The sequence below is a fragment of the Megalobrama amblycephala genome, linkage group LG3 (assembly GCF_018812025.1).
Source record: "Megalobrama amblycephala isolate DHTTF-2021 linkage group LG3, ASM1881202v1, whole genome shotgun sequence".
Classification (NCBI taxonomy): Eukaryota; Metazoa; Chordata; class Actinopteri; order Cypriniformes; family Xenocyprididae; genus Megalobrama; species Megalobrama amblycephala.
The window spans coordinates 48,944,217-48,965,590 of NC_063046.1; the positions used below are offsets into that span (position 1 = coordinate 48,944,217).

Below are 21,374 nucleotides of genomic sequence, written 5' to 3' on the forward strand. Positions count from 1 at the left end.
TTGTACAGCTTCTTAGTTCAGCTTCATTTCTATATAAAACAAGTAATTTAATTTAATGTTTAAATGAACAAAGGGCCATCTCAAGCATACAGTGCCTCATACAGAAATATGCAAGGACTAATCCTACATAATAGGTCAAAAACAACTGTGTTTACAAAACCAGTTGTTTATACTTATACAGGTTGTTTTCTTTCCCCTGACAATGGCATCCAGTCTATCCAGAGATATTTTAGGGTTTGTTTCTGCTTTGGTACCATTATTGACAGAGTGATGCATAATACTACTCCTGCCAGTGTTGTTTCTCTGGTTGCCCAGGTTTTTGTTTATCTTCACGTGTATGGGAAATGGACAGAGGAGGATGACTCTATTTCTGTCCATTTGGAAACAACTTATAAAAACAAAAAGGCTGTAACCTCCAATCAAAAGGTTATGGAGATAAACTACACAACAAGAGGAACAAGTAATAAGATGTCAAATACATAGTTTTCTACAGCATTATTCAAGACATATGATCTCTAAATAATCAGTTAATAGTTCCCTGTTGAATAAAACCAGCATATGCCGATTAGGTATGTTTTAAAGCATGGAAGCTGGTATGAGCTGGTCAAGTGCTGGTCCTAAACTGGTTTATGCTGGTTTGAGATGGCAAGTTCTGGTCCTAAAATGGTTTATGCTGGTTTAAGATGGTCAAGTGCTGGTCCTAAACTGGTTTATGCTGGTTTGAGATGGTCAAGTTCTGGTCCTAAAATGGTTTATGCTGGTTTAAGATGGTCAAGTTCTGGTCCTAAAATGGTTTATGCTGGTTTGAGATGGTCAAGTTCTGGTCCTAAGATGGTTTATGCTGGTTTGAGATGGTCAAGTGCTGGTTCTAAGCTGGTTTATGCTGGTTTAAGATGGTCAAGTTCTGGTCCTAAGCTGGTTTATGCTGGTTTAAGATGGTCAAGTGCTGGTCCTAAACTGGTTTATGCTGGTTTAAGATGGTCAAGTTCTGGTCCTAAAATGGTTTATGCTGGTTTGAGATGGTCAAGTTCTGGTCCTAAAATGGTTTATGCTGGTTTAAGATGGTCAAGTTCTGGTCCTAAGATGGTTTATGCTGGTTTGAGATGGTCAAGTTCTGGTCCTAAGATGGTTTATGCTGGTTTGAGATGGTCAAGTGCTGGTTCTAAGCTGGTTTATGCTGGTTTAAGATGGTCAAGTTCTGGTCCTAAGCTGGTTTATGCTGGTTTAAGATGGTCAAGTGCTGGTCCTAAACTGGTTTATGCTGGTTTAAGATGGTCAAGTTCTGGTCCTAAAATGGTTTATGCTGGTTTAAGATGGTCAAGTGCTGGTCCTAAAATGGTTTATGCTGGTTTAAGATGGTCAAGTTCTGGTCCTAAACTGGTTTATGCTGGTTTAAGATGGTCAAGTGCTGGTTCTAAGCTGGTTTATGCTGGTTTAAGATGGTCAAGTTCTGGTCCTAAGATGGTTTATGCTGGTTTAAGATGGTCAAGTGCTGGTCCTAAGATGGTTTATGCTGGTTTAAGATGGTCAAGTTCTGGTCCTAAACTGGTTTATGCTGGTTTAAGATGGTCAAGTGCTGGTTCTAAGCTGGTTTATGCTGGTTTAATATGGTCAAGTTCTGGTCCTAAGATGGTTTATGCTGGTTTAAGATGGTCAAGTGCTGGTCCTAAAATGGTTTATGCTGGTTTAAGATGGTCAAGTTCTGGTCCTAAACTGGTTTATGCTGATTTAAGATGGTCAAGTTCTGGTCCTAAGCTGGTTTATGCTGATTTAAGATGGTCAAGTGCTGGTCCTAAGCTGGTTTATGCTGGTTTAATATGGTCAAGTTCTGGTCCTAAGATGGTTTATGCTGGTTTAAGATGGTCAAGTGCTGGTCCTAAAATGGTTTATGCTGGTTTAAGATGGTCAAGTTCTGGTCCTAAGCTGGTTTATGCTGATTTAAGATGGTCAAGTGCTGGTCCTAAGCTGGTTTATGATGGTCAAGTGCTGGTCCTAAACTGGTTTATGCTGGTTTAAGATGGTCAAGTGCTGGTCCTAAGCTCATTTATGCTGGTTTAAGATGGTCAAGTGCTGGTCCTAAGCTGGTTTATGCTGGTTTAAGATGGTCAAGTGCTGGTTCTAAGCTGGTTTATGCTGGTTTAAGATGGTCAAGTTCTGGTCCTAAAATGGTTTATGCTGGTTTAAGATGGTCAAGTGCTGGTCCTAAACTGGTTTATGCTGGTCCTAAGTTGGTCCTAAGGAACTAGCTCCAGCTCAGGACCAGCACTTGACCATCTTAAACCAGCTCAAACCAGCTTCAAAACATACCTAACCAGCATATGCTGTTTTTTTCAACAGGGTTGTAACATGAAGCATTTCAATTAAACATATGCAATACTCAACCTCTAGTTTGGCATCTGTTGAACAACCAAAATTTCTCATGAATTACTAAACTTACGTAACAGAACGTAGCTTACCTTTTTCATAACCTTGGCCAAAGTTAGCAAAGTCCTCTCCACATCCAAAATTGAATGGGTCTAAGGATAGACTTCCAGAACTCTGGCGCCCTCTGCTGATGAACTGATTGTTAGCGCTCCAAACGCTTGTGACAAATGTAGACTTTCGTTAAACGTACAAAAATTATATATATATATATATATATATATATATATATATATATATATATATATATATATATATATATATATATATATATATATATATATATATATATCAGCAATAACTGTAGTTTCACACATCTAATTTTAAATCTCAGGGATGTCTCGTCTCGCTTACAGAGCCAACATTACTTTTTAGTTTTACAATGCTCAGTTTTGTATTTATTGACGCTATTAATTTTATTTAATGTTCACAATTATCACCATTTATTGTCTGTAAAGCAGAAAAGTTTCGTGAAGATCTCGAATTTGAGGCGGAACTGTTTTCTAACGAGCTCATACACTACAGGGAAGACTTTCGGAGATGGACAAATAATACGAGATGCCAGAATCACATGTAACGTAGCGTACATTCTTTTTATTTAGTATGTAAATGGTACCTGACGTCGTTGATGTGCACGTGCTGTCATGGAAGAGACCGAGAAAAGAGGGACACATCAGAAAACTGAGTGTATAGATTGGGGTGGACATGTTTGTGGACAAACGCCGATAACAGCCAACAGCGAAACATGGAAGGATATATTAGTAAAGAATGCCCATGACGGACTACCTCAGCCGTCTCCAGACTGTGACAGATGCTCAGTCATATCAGGAGAGTGTCTCTATTATCATTATGGTTGTGATGGCAAGGATGACAGAGGTTGGGGTTGTGGATACAGGACTATTCAGACCATGTCTTCATGGCTGTGTCTTAATCAACCTCCCAGTGTGAGCCGCAGACCCCCACCTAGTCTTTCTGAAATACAACAGACTTTGGTGGAAATAGGGGACAAACCAGATTCATTCCTGGGTTCCAGGGAGTGGATAGGGACATTTGAAGCAAGTCTTGTTCTTGACCAGCTCTATGATGTTCCCTGCCGCATAGTGCATGTGCGGTACGGCAAGGAGCTTGATCAAGCCGTAGAGGATCTTCATAACCACTTTCTTACCCGTGGGTCACCTGTTATGATGGGGGGAGACAGGGACAATTCCTCTAAGGGGATCTTGGGTGTGTGCACTGGTAAACAGGGGAGCTATCTGCTTGTTATGGACCCTCACTACTTTGGCTGTCCCTTAGATAAAAACTCTTTGCAAAGGCAAGGTTGGGTTTCATGGAAACCAGTTGCTTCTATGGATCAGTGTTCTTTCTACAATCTTTGCCTGCCTCTTAGTGCTAAGAAGTGACTGTTTCTTGTTAATTTTTATAAATTAAAATAAAATTCCCATTGTCTATTCATTGTATCCTGTATGTGAGGATTTTTACAGCATGCAGAGATACAGATGTAAGCCATACTTCTTTGACTGACTACATTTACAGAATTTGTAATATGTTTTTCTGTTTCACCTCATCCCATTAATAAAATAACTAAATATAAATGGCTTTGACTTCCATGATAATTTCCTTCTTGCATTAACATGTACCTTAAAATGATTTGAATATCAAACAATGACAACAAACTGATAAATGAACCACATGTGGCTGAACAGTAGACACTACATTTTATTTTAATATTTCTTCTCACATGCCGAGACTCTTATAACAGCATCCTGATGTGTGTCACACTGTTTTGTTTACAGTTATAGTAATTTATTCTTAGTAATTTATCCAATATATGCCTTAGTTTAACAGGTATGCTATAGATGTTATAAAACATACTAACATACAACTTCTAAAGGAAAAGATCAAAACATAAATGAGGCTCAGCTGCCTTGCTTAACTGTTTAGCATATAGATATTTTATCTCTCAAAAAAGCAGTTGGAACTACTTTGTCCCCAAGGAATAGATAAGGTTATCATTATCATATATATTTTAATGTATATAGATATAATTAATAATATCTTGAAATAATAATAATGATTTAACTTGGGGCTGAGGGCCTTCATTCAATGAATCCTTACAAGTCTGACACACAGTCATTGTAAAAGATCTGGAAGTTCTTGTCCACCTCCATTTTGCCCTTGAGAAACTTCTCCAGATTCTTGATGGGAACCTCCACTATGTGGTTGTTCACACGATCATTGAGACCATAGGCACCAAACGCCGGAAACTTATACCTCTCTGAGTAGGGTGCGTTGTGATCGTAATCCGTGCAGCAGTAGGCCGTCCACACGAACTCTGGGATGGCGACACGATCTTGGTTATCACGTCGAATCATATTACCTGATGTTGTGACCCCAGTGATGAGATAAGCCTTTCCGTGGCAATAGTTGTTGAGGCGTTTGCGGGTAATCTCTACCTGTGTGCTCCAGGGACCAAAACTGAACTCCCTAATCAGGGGAACCACATTGGTCAAGGTGTAGGTGGCGGCCTTGTCCTGCGGGTCTGCCTGATGCTCATCTGGGTTCAGTTGGCCACGCTCATATTGGACCACGTCAGCGTAGTCTTCTAACACAGCCTGCGTGTCTTCAAAGTTTCTGTGCATTAATGAGGACTGGGGGAAGGGTTCCATGTTACTGCTTCCTTTATCAGTTGCCAGCTGTGAAAAATAAGAAACATGATGATGATGATGATGATGATGAGGCTAACATAGATTTAGTGACCCAGAGGCATGAAGAGGATGAAGATTAAACACCCTTGCCAAATGTAATGATTACAATAAACTAATACCTAGATCACATTCACACAGAGCCCTTAAATGGACATGGTGATGGAAAAAATATGAAATAGGAGGAAAAATATATATTGAGATGCTTTTGTGTTCTTTCGCAAAACTTTTGCATTCCCCCAATAAACTTTGCATTTGCTCACAGCCTCGCAAAACCTTTGCATTCCCCAGCGAACCTTTTGAGTTCTTGAGTGCGAGGGAATGCAAAGTGTCTCGGGGAACACAAAACCTCCCATCTCACAAGTTCCTTTAGGGGCTCTGTACATTAACACATTTCAGAATAGAAACATTCAAGTACTATGCTGTATCATTTTTACTTTAAAACAGATTTCAAACATGTTTTGGCAATATCAGGTAACATATATATAGAACCATTGCTTTTTATTTCAATAATTTTAAAATTGTAATTTATTCCTGTGATGCAAAGCTGAATATTCTGCATTACTACAGTCTACAGTGTCACATGATCACATTATAATATACTGATTTACTGCTCAAGAAACTTTTTTTTATTTTTTAAATTATTATTATCATTGATGAGAATAGTTGTGCTGCTTAAATAAAAACATTTGTCATCACTTGCTCACCCTCAAGTTGTTCCAAATCTGTCGAGTTTCTTCTGTTAACCACAAAAGAAGATATTTTGAAGAATGTGGTAATCAAACAGTTGACGGTAGCCATTGACTTCCATAGTAGAAAAAAAAAAAAAAAGGCTTCCGTCAACTGTCTGGTTACCAAAATCCTTAAAAAATATCTTCTTTTGTGTTCAACAGAAGAAAGAAACTCAAACAGGTTTGGAACAACTTGAGGGTCAGTAAATGATGACAAAATGTTCATTTTTAGGTGAACTATCCCTTTAATATTTTCATATATCACATGAAACAACATACAGGAAAGTCTAAAGAACAGCATTTTTTTGTAACAATGTAAGTCTTACTGCCACTTTTGATCAGTTTCAGAAGTGTTCAGCGTTCCTACAGAGTTCACTGAATATGTTATTTTTAGCACACGCTCACCTGTGGTTCAAACATCCAGGGAACGTCTACCCGCTTCTCCCCATCTGATTTCTTGAAGATGTATGCTGAATAGATGGGGATGTGTTTTTGGGGGTTGTAGAGGGTGATGAAGCGAGGCTCGTCCACAAACCGCTGGCAGATCTTTTTTAGAGAAGTACTGAGGTAACCTCGTGGTGGAGTGCCCATATAAAGAAAATCCTTACAACGCTCCACACGGGAGAAGTCCTCCACCACTCCAGCTTGTGATCTTAAGATCAAGCACATCAGTGGGATCAGAAAGGTTCCAAACCAGAACCAGCAATTGACCGTGAGCTTCATGTTGTCCTGAAGAGTTTAAACTGTTGCCTTTCTTCTCTGTGAAATGTTCTTTGGACTGACCTAAGTAGGGCAGTAACAAACAAAGATTTTCAGAAACAACGTCGCTCCTTTTTCTGTGACTGGCTTATTCAGTGTCTCCAAACGACTGTCTTTATCTCATTTAAAATCAACTGACTCTTCACTGGAAGGTGGAGAATAAAATGAGAGCCATTGAAAATGCTAATACAGAGTACAGAGTACATGCAAAACCATGTTCGGAGAGTCTGATCTACAACAAAACTTAGACAAAAATGTAAAGCATATTGATAAGACGAACTTCAGTGTGCCGTTATCCTCATCTACATGCAAATCAGGAAGGTAAATTTGCTCACTGCTGGCCTAATGTTCATTGGCTCCGTAAATGTGAACATACTTTTATAGTCAGCCCTGAGCCTGAATAAGACATGATGGAAAAGTATTATGAATTTAAATTTAACATAAGATATCTACTTTTAGACAAACCTTTAAGTGATATATAATTGGATGTGTTTCTTTTAATGAAACACTTAATCTACGCAAACAAAGTGAGAACAATAAATTGTACTCATTAACTTTTCTTTTCTTGTACTTCAGTACAAAATGGCAACAATACTTTCACAATTACCATCAAACAATACCAAGAGCAGACTGTAACTATACGAGTACCCACCTTCTCTAAGCGATCCTGGGTGGAGTAACTTCCTGTTGATGTTCGAAGTGTTGTCAAACAAAACAGAGGCTAGCTAGACCCTCCCTCCGTCTCCTCCTCCCCTCCCATCCGTGCTTCCTGAAACAGTCATGAACGCGCACTTAAAATCATTCTTGTTGGTTATTGGCTGGAGCATGTTTATTATGATTCGTGGTCCAGGGGCCTGTACCATGAAGCTGGATTAGCTGGCTAGCCAGAGGGCTGTTTCATAAAACAAGATTAGAAAACAAGCCAGGCTTATTTTACTTAGTCAGACTTGTTGTCAGTGAATTCTGTTTCATAAAACAAACTTAAATTAGTTCAAATTCAGTTACTCTGGCAACTTATGCTGGGAAACTAGCCTGGTCTGGAGCAGGCTAACTGTAAGGCTAAGCTGAGCTCCTCTAACACTGGCCAATAGGAACGCAATGATATTACAGCGGACTCTCTCACATACAATTATTTGACTTTATTAACATATATATATATATATATATATATATATATATATATATATATATATATATATATATATATATATATATACACACATTTACTAAATTGTGCTAAATAAAAATATATATTGGTGTAAGTTTAAGACATTTTTTTTATTAAAAGGTAAGTATGATGAGAAGCAAAACATTTAAAGAGAAGTAATTTCTTAAAAATTAAGTGTTATATAGCCCACTGAATCATTCTCAGACTTAATACTGACAACAATGGAAGCACTTGGGAGAGAACTGTCAGGAGACTTATTTCATAGCACAGAAGAATACAAGAGGATTACCAAATCATTGTTTTAAGTGTGAAAATATAGCAAAAGTAACACAGAAATTCAAAATCAATAAACCTATGACAAGGCCCCTGAAACAATCAGGCCTTCATTTGTAAGCTTTCATTAAGTGATATATATATATATAGTTTTTAAGTGATATATATATATATATATATATATATATATATATATATATATATATATATATATATATATATATATAGTGAATTCAGGTTGATTAGGACTTGATTATCACTTTTTGCTATTGAAATGACTGGGAAAAAGTGTCCTAATCAACCTGAATTATATATATATAAATATATATATAGGTTTTCCTTTCTTACTGGCTAAATGTTTTGTGCCCAATATTTAATTAGATTGTTTTAAAATATATGAATACATTTCTCTCTGGTTTTGTTTGGCAGTAGTACTCTTTATGGTTATTAGAAGAGCAGAAATTAAAATCACAAAATTAAAAATTAAAATAAATATGCACAGACTAAATTTGAATTGGTAAGATGAATCTAAACTCAATTGTCCCAAAGTAGGGGAGAGTGGGGACAGAAATCACATCTGAGTTGGGCCTACATAAATCAGTAAAGGTGTTACATGGTTGTGTACTTGTTTTTTACTTTAAAAAGTTAACTCAATGAACTCTGGTCTCAAATAAACTAAAAAAAAGATTTGAAAAATGATGCAGAAGTATGAGTTTATTACATCTAAATGACTGTTGCAACTGCCCCTCGGTACTGTTGCAACTGTCCCCATATATGGGGACAGTTGCAACATTTTTCAGGGTCCATTTAAGTACAAATTACTTTCATATTATCATATGTACACATGTTGCAACAGTATGGGCAGGTAGGTGACATATATGGGTTTAATATATATATTTTTTGTCTTTCTAATACAAACAGTCACTGAGAAACTGAAGGAAATGTAAAAAGTGTTGCAACCGCCCCCACTCTGCAGTTGCAACGACAGTTGCAACATTGCTGATTTATCCAATCAGGAATGAGCTAGAGTCATGACACTCCTACTGCACATGCTCAGCTTTCTGGAAGTTAACAGCTACATGCTAAACCTCCTTATAGGAGAACTGAAATTCAAGGCAAAAAAGTAACTTTTTTTACTACTAGATCTTTTGTCATACTGTCTAAACTGTTTAAGTATTGTTTTTTTTATAGTTTTATAGTTTGAATGTGCATTTTCTTAGCTCTTAACAGACTTGGGTACAATGTGTTCAAGCTAATGTGTTAGGCTAGCATCACTAGTTTTAAGATGGCTGCCAGGGGGTGGGACAATTGCAACACATTGTTGCAACTGTCCCCACATGGTGTTGCAACTGTCCCTCATGACAATAATAATGACAATTAGATAAAATTGATATAAAAGGCAATTCAGTGGTTTGATAAAGAACATATTTCAATAATCAGGTATCTCCTCTTTGTATTTCAGCAAATTGCTTTTTTAAAAGTCAAACTAGTCTGCAGTGTATCCTACATTTTCTGTTCTGTTTTTTTTCAGTATGCCACGAGACAGGAAAAGGACAACAGAAAGGGGTGTCCCTCTACCTATTCTGTCCTTAGCTGCTGCTGTAGTGAGCAATGATGTCAGGACAGTGAGGTCACATAACGCTAATTGATATGCTTAGCATTTGTTTGACTACGATATCAAACAGCAAATACTGTGTTGCTAATGTTACACAAAACATGTTCCCATTCACCATCTCAGAAAATCAATATCCTTAGAAATGCTTTGAACAACTTGTAAGATATTAAAGGCATACAGTTCATCATCAGAAAATGTGCATATATACTGCATATTGGAGAAATAGTACATATTGTAGCCAAGCTAGAGGTCTGTGCTTGGATATGTTGTGCTTATTTTCTTAGTATGTATGCATTTATTCATTTAGTCTCTTTGCTAAACCATGCATCGCTATTAATATGGCTCATGCATAGTGTCTGTGTTTAGAGCAAACCCCTAACTCACTCTAACTGCCTCAAATTATGCATCTTGTTGAGGAATTTATGCTGATTTATGATATTCAGATTTATGATTTTCAAATTGGCTTTGAAGGAGGGACTAGTAAGTAACAACAACAAAAAATACTTTGCAAATGCATAGCAACACACTGTCAAACACCCACATCATGTGCTGGTGAGTTGTGCACATGCAAACAGCTTGCTCTAGTTTTCTTCTTCCGTCAGAACCGCATGAGTTGATGTTATTAGGCAGAAATCACATCTGAGTTGGGCCTACATAAATCAGTAAAGGTGTTACATGGTTGTGTACTTGTTTTTTACTTTAAAAAGTTAACTCAATGAACTCTGGTCTCAAATAAACTAAAAAAAAGATTTAAAAAATGATGCAGAAGTATGAGTTTATTACATCTGACTGTTGCTTCGGCCCCTCTGTACTGTTGCAACTAGTACAAATTACTTTCATATTATCATATGTACACATGTTGCAACAGGGCAACATATATGGGCAGGTAGGCGACATATATGGGTTTAATATATATATTTTTTTGTCTTTCTAATACAAACAGTCGCTGAGAAACTGAAGGAAATGTAAAAAGTGTTGCAACCGCCCCCACTCTCCCCTATATATTACAATAGAGAATACGAACCGACGTCATGGCGTGTTGCATGCCGGGGCGGCGCCGCCATTTTGACAGGATCGCCCCCTACTACTTGCACTGAAATGAATACAGATACTTGCTTACCTTTTGTTTTGTTTCTGCCATTACGTGGAACATTCACATTTTTAAGGGTATCGTTTGCAGGGAACAGAAGCTATTTTATAGCATCGCATGATAATTTTATTTATTTTTAATTTTTTCACTGAAGTTTTGTAGAATTTCGTTTACAATGTTCATCTGTTTACCGTGTCGCACACTGGACGCTCGCTGCTGCTTCAGCCATCATATGAATATCCAAATAAAAGTATGTGTTCAACACGCTGAGAAAAATCGATTCATTTATTTGTTGGAAACGTTTAAATTATGCTTAAACGAGCATATTGAGTAGGCCTACAACTGTTGTCATTGTAAATATTCCTTTCCACGATCCCAGAGAATCAGAGATTATGGGTCAGTCAGCGGACAGACGGACACGAACACACTGTATTTTTATATTTATTTCAACAGATGACAAACAAAATCAAAACCCTAGGAGCTTGTCAACAGTTTAGTAGTGAGTCCTTGCAAGGGCACCTTTTAAAAACGTTGGCTTAGTGTATTATGATGACATTATATTAAAAGATGTGCAGACGAGCCCTGAATATGAACGCAACGCTTTAACAGATATGTACATAATCTTGTTTGTCTCGGTGCATTAAGCGTTTCTTCTTTCTTAAAAGCATTTGAATGTCCCCGTTCAAGTTCTACTAATTCACGAGCGGAGTGAGTCAGACTCGCAAAAGGTAATGTTAATTATTAAACCAAAAATTTCAAAAAACACTCTTTCTTTTTTGAGTGATATGCAGTGGGTTTAATCAATGCCATTACTAAAAGATTTGCCATCCGGCGTCTTCTCGTCATCTCCACGAACTGCTTCCCTTGTTGTTTTTACACGTAGAAAAGGCAAAAAACGTTGCTCTTTGTCCAGTTCTCTCCCAGAACGATTATCAGAGTTACTATCACCATTATCGATGCAGCATTAATGACATACAATGGTGAAATTTTTCACAATCATGACAGAAAAAAAATTACTGAACTAAACTCAATGACGGAAAGGCTGCGCGATCCTGTCAAGATGGCGTATAAACAAAGAAGTTACCCAGAACTCAACGCGGCGTGACGTTAGAATCGTATTCTCACCTGTTTCCGCGGGCCGCTACTGTAAAAGAGAACGTGGGTACAACTTCCGGTGAGGCGGCGGAAGTAGCATACCAATGGTATTTAGTGTGCTAATTAGCGAAGAGGCTAAGTGTTTTTTGGATCATTGTTTACTTTGCAAAGTTGCAAATCTTTATGAGAGATGTCGTTACGGCGCTCAGGGACAACATTTCAGTTTAGTACATTTATTAGTTAATAATATCACAATACAATAAACAGTTTTCGTGCCCTTAATTGCCCTTTACTTTACTGACCTTCCACAACAGTGCTACTGCATGACTAGAGCATCCTGACCCTGCAATACATGAACAACCCGCTGTCTGTACTTCACCTGTCACTGATGCACCAAAGCCATATGATGTGATATTTTACTCCTAACGTATCGTGCGTGCCAGAGCCAGTCGCGTTTCCACTGTATGCGATGCTAAAGGCTACTGATGTTAACCATTGCGATAAATACACACGTTTATGGAAAATATCAGAGACTGCTTGAGGGACGAAGACAATTCTTATATGATTATAATCGTGTATTTATTTAGTTTAATGTTTTATCTGTCTCTTCCCTGTGCCTGTTGATTCCTGACAAATGCATATCTTTCACAGATTCACACACTCCGGTTAACTCGTATAACTCATAACTCCTGTTGCCTTCTCATGAGCTCCCTCTGTTGCTCTGGCTGAAAGGATCAGGATAGATAGACAAGAGATCGCGCAAACATCCTCGGATTGCAATCATCGCATAATTTAGAGGAAAATAAATAGAAATGCTCAGAAAAGTGACGTAAACATAGGGTATGTTATCAATATATTTCTAAATGTGTTAGCATTTGGATTTAAAAGCCTTAGTGGAGTTGTTTTGTGCATTCTCGTGATCGTAAATAAATGGAAGCAGGCGCAACTGAGGGCTGTTTCATAAAACAAGATTAGAAAACAAGCCAGGCTTATTTTACTTAGTCAGATTTGTTGTCAGTGAATTCTGTTTCATAAAACAAACTTAAATTAGTTCAAACTCAGTTACTCTGGCAACTTATGCTGGGAAACTAGCCTGGTCTGGAGCAGGCTAACTGTCAGGCTAAGCTGAGCTCCTCTAACACTGACCAATAGGAACGCAATGATATTACAACTGACTCTCTCACATACAATTATTTGACTTTATTAACATATATATATATATATATATATATATATATATATATATATATATATATATATATATATATATATATATACACACATTTACTAAATTGTGCTAAATAAAAATATATATTGGTGTAAGTTTAAGACATTTTTATTATTTTAATATTTTATTAAAAGGTAAGTATGATGAGAAACAAAACATTTAAAGAGAAGTAATGTCTTAAAAATTAAGTGTTATATAGCCCACTGAATCATTCTCAGACTTAATACTGACAACAATGGAAGCACTTGGGAGAGAACTGTCAGGAGACTTATTTCTTAGCACAGAAGAATACAAGAGGATTACCAAATCATTGTTTTAAGTGTGAAAATATAGCAAAAGTAACCCAGAAATTCAAAATCAATAAACCTATGACAAGACCCCTGAAACAATCAGGCCTTCATTTGTAAGCTTTCATTAAGTGATGAGTGATTTTTTTGCTAGACAAAGAGCAGGAGAAATACCAAGTGAGTGTTTCAGAGCCAGCAAAAGCTATGAAAAGAGTGACAGAGTAAGATGCAGCCTGCTGAAGTGGCATGCATGATTGTTGTCCACACTGAAACTACCCACTGTAGTCAAAGCACAAGAGCACAAGAGTCAGCTAGCCTTTTCCAAGGCCCATATTTAATCTATACTCTGGTCTCATATATATATATATATATATATATATATTATATATATATATATATATATATATGGATTTCAGGTTGATTAGGACACTTTTTGCTATTGAAATGACTGGGAAAAAGTGTCCTAATCAACCTGAATTTTATATATTTATATATATATATATATATGTGTGTTTTCCTTTCTTACTGGCTAAATGTTTTGTGCCCAATATTTAATTAGATTGTTTTAAAATATATGAATACATTTCTCTCTGGTTTTGTTTGGCAGTAGTACTCTTTATGGTTATTAGAAGAGCAGAAATTAAAATCACAAAATTAAAAGTTAAAATTAATATGCACAGACTAAATTTTAATTGGTAAGATGAATCTAAACTCAGTAATTGTCCCAAAGTATATTGATTTACCCCATTACAATAGTCCATTTACAGTTACTATCATAAAAATACACTTACTTGTAGGTATGAAAGTGTACATAAGGCACATTTAATGTCCAACATCAAATATTTTAGCGAAATGTATATTTTAGAATTATTGCGCTTCTATTGCGTTCCGTCTGTTTAGCGCGCATGCGCGCAGCAGCGCTCGTTCAATGTGAAGTTTAGTCTCAAAATGGAAATATTTGCATTACTTTCTAACATTTACAGATGGAGAATAAACTTGTGAAAAGTAAGTTATGCACTAAGGAAAACACCATGTCTCAAACGCATAAAATATCACAAAATGTATGCCGTTTCCTATGGTGGATCGATTTGATCCATGATCGACCTCTAGGGCTGCTTAAGAAAAGCGTGCACGCTAAATTATCTTGACTAGGTGAACCTGGATCGAATTAGCGGGACTGCGTGAACTTCAATTACCTTTTATGAAACCGTTTTAGCCCAAACTCATTTGTTAGGTTAATTCAGGTTTTGGAGTTTAATCGTCGCTTTTCTTAGCATCTTTTATGAAACAGCCCTCTGAATAGGTCTGTTAGATTTAGCATGATTGATCGGCACTTCTGACATAAATTAATACATTACCCTTAATGTAACATTTTTTATTGTAAAACATTGTTCAAATATTTATGCTGGAATCTTAAATCTTTAAGTAAAAAACAAACGTTGGCAAGTTTGGATCGTTAAATCTTGAATGACTGTCAAATGTTGAATGAATGAGTGTCACGTCCAGCTTGTTTACTTCGAACCGGAAGACGCTCCCACGTTTGACGCAAGGCCTCATGGGGCGTAGGAAACTTGTGGATAGAGAATACGAATCTGACGTCACGCCGCATTGAGTTCTGGGTAACTTCTTTGTTTATTCGCCATCTTGACTAGCCTGGTAATACCAGACTCTGCTACTTCACTTTGCTTCGTAGACAGAGTCTGGAATGGCATAATAGAGAAGTGTTTTCTCTCTCGCTAGGGGGCGCTTGTCTGAAGTTTAAAATCATTGGTTACCCGTAAGCCAATCAGATACGTTTAGTTATGACGTATGTTATGGGCCTGTACAGCCGCATCGAAGCACAAACATCATGCATCGAACTCAAATCTATGATTGAACTTCCACTGTAAACCTGTTGTAAACACATGATGATGCGAGCGAAATACCGGAGTGAACATGGCTGTAAACGACTTTTGCAGATTATGCGAAGTTAATGCATCCCGAAGTTTGCATCCCGTGTCTCGTTTCCCATTTCCGCGGTCGTTTCGGTTTTCGATTTCTCTAACCTACAATGTAAAACTCGGCGCTTAGCATTATGTCACGGCTCTCAGCCCGCCCTCTGTTCGTTGATTGGCCCGGCTGTTTCCAGACCGGTGGCAAAAAACAAAGCTCTGACGCTGTATCAGACTGAGTACAGAACATAGACAGTAAAAGAAATGGACACAGCGACCCCATTGGAACTCAATTGAGTCAAGTGAAGCCCATTTTTAGCGATTTTTAGCACTTCCGTTTCTGACGCGCAGACTCACACTAGGCTTGATGACGTCCGCAACCTGTCTGACAGATGTAAATCTTCTAGTAGCTGTGCGTGCAAACTGCCATCGTTAATCTTGCAGAGACGGCGAGCTTGAGCGGGGAGTTCTTTGGCGTGAGTGAGCAGGAGTAAGTATTCTGATTAATTAGTTTGTATAGTATTTTAAAATGTAACGCCAGTACGCCATATTAAGATAATCTCCCCGACTGTCTGCGAGCTTCTCCTCATGTCTATACGGTAATTTCTGTACTGTGCGACAGAGAGTCGAGTGGTTATGACGCAATCGTTAGCCTATTTTTACAAAAACTGTTTCTACGGGGCCATAATGTAACATAGAAGGTAATGGAGCCCTTTATACATTGTCGTGTATCTTTGGAAATAAATAATGGACAAATGGATTCTTTAAACGCCTCAGATGTAAAGTTATTCACTGTCAAAGTGACGCCAAAATGAATGGGAGTCAATGGGGATGCTAACGCAAGTGAAGTTCTGCTACAAGATGGCAGCACGCGGCCGACTTCAACTTCCGGTCGACTTCCTTGGGCACTGGTACAGAAGCGAAATGAAATTGAGCGGAAGTAGGAAGTCTGACGTAGTCAGGCTACATCTTGACAGGATCGTGCAGCCTTTCCGTTATTGAGTTTAGTGCAGTAATTTGTTTTCTGTCATGATTGTGAAAAATGTCACCATTGTATGTCATTAATGCTGCATCGATAATTGCGATACTAACTCAGATCATCGTTCTGAGAGAAAACAAGACAGTGAACAACGTTTTTTCGCCTTTTGTACGTGTAAAATGACCAAGGGAACACCAAGTCGAGGAGATGACGAGAAGACGCCGGATGGCAAATCTATTCATAATTGCACTGATAAAACCCATTGCTTATCACTCAATAAAAGAATCACATTGCTAAGTGTTTTTGAACGTTTTGATTTCGTTTGGTTTAATAATTAACATTACCTTTGCAACTCTCACTGCGCTCGTGAATTAGCAGAACTTGACGGGGATATTCAAATGCTTAACAAGAAAAACGCTTCATGTGACAAACAAACAATTCTGTATATTTATTAAAGCATACTGCGTGGAGATACGCAAATGAGCCCAAAATATGAACGCAACACGTTTATAAAAAGGGTTTCCTCTCGTGTCCTCTCAAGAAAAGGCTTAATGCACTTAGACTGATATTAAAGAGACCAAATTCTATTTACAAATAAAGCACATGCTGAAAACGGATGAGACCAAAATATAAACTTTCAGTATCACTTAAAATGCAAGCATTTTACACATTTTCTTCATAACGGTTTTTATAAAGGTATGAAACTGCTTAGTGTGGTTGTCATTTGTTAAAATATAAAAATACATTGTGTTCGTGTCCGTCTGTCCGCTGAATTTGACCCATAATCTCTGATTCTCCTCATCTGTGATCGTGGAAAAGGGGGATTACAATGACAACAGTTGTAGGCCTACTCAGTATGCTCGTTTAAGCACCATTTAAACGTTTCCAACAAATAAATGAATCGACTTTTCTCAGTGTGTTGATCACATAGATTTATTTGGATATTCATACGATGGCTGAAGCAGTGGTGAGCGTCCAGCGTGCGACACGGTAAACAGATCAACACTGTAAACGAAATTCTACAAAACTTCAGTGAAAAAATAAAAAAAATAAAATGATCATGCGACGCGATAAAATAGCTTCTATTCTCTGCAAACGATACCATTAAAAATGTTAACGTTCCACTTAATGGCAGAAACAAAACAAAAGGTAAGCAAGAATCCGTATTAATTTCAGTGCCTGTAATAGAGGGCGATCCTGTCAAAATGGCGGCGCCGCCTCGGCATGCAACGAGGCGTGACGTCGGTTCGTATTCTCTATTGTCCATTTACAGTTACTATCATAAAAATACACTTACTTGTAGGTTTGAAAGTGTACATAAGGCACATTTAATGTCCAACATCAAATATTTTAGCGAAATGTATATTTTAGAATTATTGTGCTTCTATTGCGTCCCGTCTGTTTAGCGCGCATGCGCGCAGCAGCGCTCGTTCACTGTGAAGTTTAGCCTCAAAATGGAAATATTTGCATTACTTTCTAACATTTACAGATGGAGAATAAACTTGTGAAAAGTAAGTTATGCACTAAGGAAAACACCATGTCTCACCAAGGTCTACATCCTCAGAAGGGGACAACATTTTTTATTGTTCTTGTGCTACTATTGTCAGAACTACAGTTCTTTTCTAATAGGCCAATTCTCAAATCATTTCATTATACTTTTCTTTTTGTATTAGTAGGCTACTTACAAATTTGTGCTTAATTACCAACTAATTTTTTTTTTATATTATCATTATTAAAATTATTATTATTATTTAACTTATAGACCACTGGGCGAATCAACATGAATTCTCGTTTTTTCCTTCTTTTAATTTTAAATAAAATAATGACTGAATGATACACTGAATCGTCACTAGACACTATGGGCCCTATAATACACCCGGCGCAATGCGACGCAAGGCGCAGCTGTTTGCTAGTTTGCGTCCAGCGCCGTTCGCGTTTTCCCGTTCAGCGCCACGTCCTTAAATTAGTAAATGCATTTGCGCCAGTTAGTGCGCCCATGGGCGTGTTGGTCTAAAAAAGAGGTGTGTTCAGGCGCATTGCCGGTGCATTGCTATTTTAAGGAGCTGAAAATAGACTGCGCCATAGACCAACTCAAACCTGGTCTAAAGTCTAAAGTCAATGGCGCAATATTTTTTTATTAGAGCGCGTTGGTAGCAGAGTTTCCGCTAGAAAAAAATGGTGCCGGTCAAAGTGACCGGCAGAGGTTTCGTTTTCCGGACATTTTGATGATATGCCGGTCAAATATCGCCTCTTAATTAGTCAAGTTGAGGAAAACTGAAAGCAGTTTATGTAACTTAAAAAATGACATAATCAGGCCGTATATGCAACATGTTTATTAGCCTAACTTTCAAATAGACGGAAAAAAAACATGAACGTCCGATTGGCGTCAATCAACCAATTGTTTTTTACTATGGTTTCACATTTCATAGTTTAACAAACCAACCTCCCTTCCCCACATAAAATATCCGAATATAGCATTGTTTTTACTCAAGCAAACTTAATTATAAACTCAGTATGTCTCATTTAGCTGGTAACATTTAAATTGGCCACCGTGTGAAATGACTCCTTGTCAAATGAACTTGAACAAACAAATGACTAAGCCTATAACATTGTCTCGCGTCATTTTTGGCTACTTTTTACGCTTTTTTGCAGTGCTGAATTGTGCAGCTGCCGACTTAATATCAAAACTTCCCAGTGTCTCTCCACAACTTGCAATGCGCATAAGCCGCGTAACGCAAGGCGACTTCGCTGCTTCGTCTTGATCCGATTCTGCAGCGAGAACCCCCTCTCTGCAGGAACACTCGAGACAGGGATTACACAGGCTATCTTGGCGATCTTGGTCCACTCTGGATACATTTCGTTGAAATCACATATGAGGACTTCGCAGGCTGTGGAGAAATGCAATCCTCCATAGCCACGGAGCGCTGTCATGACAATAGTTCGTGGTTTAGGTCTATATTATAGCCGTTAGGCGTGCGCTTTATTTGAAATGCAACATGCGATGTTGTTTAAAAACTTTCAAACGGTCGATTCAGATTGTGTTAGGGGGGCGGGGCGGGATTATTAGGCAGTTTTAATCTGACAATTTGACCGGAGAGATTGAATTTTGTCGGACATTTAATTTTTTTCCCGGCCAATGTCCGGTAATTACCGGACAACGGAAACCCTGGTTGGTAGAAACTGCGCCTCTGGGCGCGTCCACAGTGTGCGTTGACTTTGCTTATTACACACAGGGATGCGCATCACACAAACATGCCAAATATTAAAAACAAAAGGATTACAGTGTAAAAGAATATTATTGTGTAGGCTACATAAATATAAAAATGTAATGATGAATAGTCATTGCGTGTATTAGAATTAGGCTACCTATTTTCAATTCAGCCTATTACTACTTATAATGATGAACGAAATTGGCTAATTAATTGAACAATCGTGCCAATACACACACATATATATTAACTGACTCATCGCGTGTACGCCATGTAAATAGCAATCCGCCATGGCGCGAGCGCATCTCGCTCTTAAAGGGAATGGGAGATGACACTCTGATTGGTTTATTGAACGTTATGCCCATTACTCATTAAGAGAATAGGGACAACCCATTTCAAAAATGCGCCCCGGCGCACGGACCGTTTTTCAGTCGTTAAAATAGCAAAAGTGGATTTGGACACGCCCTGAGTGCACCTGCGCCGTGCGCTTTACACTTTGCGTTTAGATCGTTAAAATAGGGCCCTATATCAGCTATACGTTTCAGAAATGATCAAACATCAGAATCGCCTACCACAGGTGTAATCCATGTTTTTAAAGACGGGTCGCTCTCCCATTCCTTTCTGTAGGACTTTTTATATTTACCCCACTTTGGCATGATGATGATGATGAATGATGATCACTGATGATGATAATGCAGTTTTGATGATATAACGAATTAGCTTACAACAACCCGCCAGTCAAGCTTGAAGTCTGATTGGACAGGATTCCCCTGAACCTTATTGGCTAACCTGAACCATACCTAATTTAAACGTCATCCTACATTATATAATTTATTTTATAGTTAGTTTTCATTAAAAAAAAATAATAAAGAATACTGTTTATAGTCAAAAATAAAAACCCGCCTGTTGCATCAAAAACCAGCCCAAATTTTAAAGACCCGCCCAATGCATTTTTTTCCGGTCGGACGTGACCAAAAGGAGCCCAATTGGGCGGGAACCCGCCCAATCTGGCAACACTGGTTCTGGGTTAGAGAGCTCAAACTGAAATTGGACCAATCAGACGTAAGCTAAGTGACACTGACACACCCAACGCAATAAAGTCACTCCCCCAGTTTCTCTTCCTCTAAATTAAAGGTCATTATATAGTAAAAACAAATATTTAATGATGAAATTGTCTGGTTTTAATGATAATATAATTTATATATGATTTGTATAATTATATGATCTATATTTTTATTAATCCATTACACACACGCAAATTTAGTGCAAGAGTAGTTATTAAGCACTTAGTTTCAAGGAATATTAAAGGTCCCGTTTTTCGTGTTTTTTTTAAGCTTTGATTGTGTTTATAGTGTGCAATATAACATGTGTTCATGTTTCTCGTGTAAAAAAAAACAGTATTTTTCACATAATTTACTTATCTGTATACCACTGTTTCCACTGTCATAAAAACGGGCTGATGACTTCCTTGTTCTATGAAGTCCCTCCTTCAGAAATACGTAGCGAGTTCTGATTGTGCCAGCGGTTCCTGTGTTGTGATTCGACAGCAGCTTAGCGCATCTTGCCCGGAAAGGTCACGCCTCTTACCATAACGTGGAGATGCACGCGCTCAGTGTTATTGTAAACATGTCTTTAATTTTACGCTATCAATTTGAGCTGGAATCAGACCCGGTGATTGGACTGCGGGATGAAAATAACAGTGTTTCGACGACATGGCGACAAACACACCCTACAAACGCAACTCTTGTGTATTCCTGTGGGTGGAGGTTAGTCAAAAAACTGTTTTAGTGACGTCATTAAAGAAGGAAGTAGAGGGATGTAGTCCAAACTGGCCGTTCGATGTAGGCGACTTCTGTTAAATAAAATATCTCGCTTGGCATTGAACT

General features: G+C 37.9%; 3 protein-coding genes across 4 annotated transcripts in view; 1 reads left to right on the forward strand and 2 right to left on the reverse strand.

Moving 5' to 3' along the window:
* The window catches only part of epoa (erythropoietin a), a 32,515-nt gene extending 29,958 nt beyond the window's left edge, over window positions 1-2,557 (reverse strand). The window contains exon 1 of the mRNA XM_048185880.1: window positions 2,457-2,557. The gene's annotated coding sequence lies outside the window, so the exon portion shown is untranslated. The remainder of the gene's footprint in view (window positions 1-2,456) is intronic.
* A 369-nt stretch (window positions 2,558-2,926) lies between these two features.
* ufsp1 (UFM1-specific peptidase 1 (non-functional)) lies at window positions 2,927-4,013 on the forward strand. The gene has a single exon (XM_048185885.1). The coding sequence runs from the start codon at window positions 3,066-3,068 to the stop codon at window positions 3,819-3,821; it is 756 nt and encodes a 251-aa protein (XP_048041842.1). The 5' UTR covers window positions 2,927-3,065; the 3' UTR covers window positions 3,822-4,013.
* Window positions 4,014-4,113: 100 nt separating this feature from the next.
* Window positions 4,114-7,324, reverse strand: si:dkey-85k7.10 (endonuclease domain-containing 1 protein). Of its 2 annotated transcripts, none has more exons than XM_048185884.1 (3): window positions 7,266-7,324; window positions 6,260-6,637; window positions 4,114-5,114 (listed from the first exon to the last, which is right to left on the reverse strand). In XM_048185884.1, exons 2-3 carry the CDS (start codon window positions 6,575-6,577, stop codon window positions 4,533-4,535), a joined length of 900 nt encoding a protein of 299 aa, XP_048041841.1. In that variant the 5' UTR covers window positions 6,578-6,637; window positions 7,266-7,324; the 3' UTR covers window positions 4,114-4,532. The 2 variants fall into 2 exon arrangements, with proteins under 2 accessions (XP_048041841.1, XP_048041840.1); XM_048185883.1 differs by having other exon boundaries at window positions 6,260-6,758; window positions 7,266-7,304.
* Between the last annotated feature and the right edge of the window lie 14,050 nt (window positions 7,325-21,374).

Coding starts and splice junctions, on each gene's coding strand:
- ufsp1 (XM_048185885.1), top strand. CDS start 3,066: ATGGAAGAGACCGAGAAAAGAGGGACACATCAGAAAACTGAGTGTATA.
- si:dkey-85k7.10 (XM_048185884.1), bottom strand. CDS start 6,577: ATGAAGCTCACGGTCAATTGCTGGTTCTGGTTTGGAACCTTTCTGATC. Junction 5,115..6,259: donor CCTGGATGTTTGAACCACAG/GTGAGCGTGTGC, acceptor TATTTTTCACAG/CTGGCAACTGATAAAGGAAG.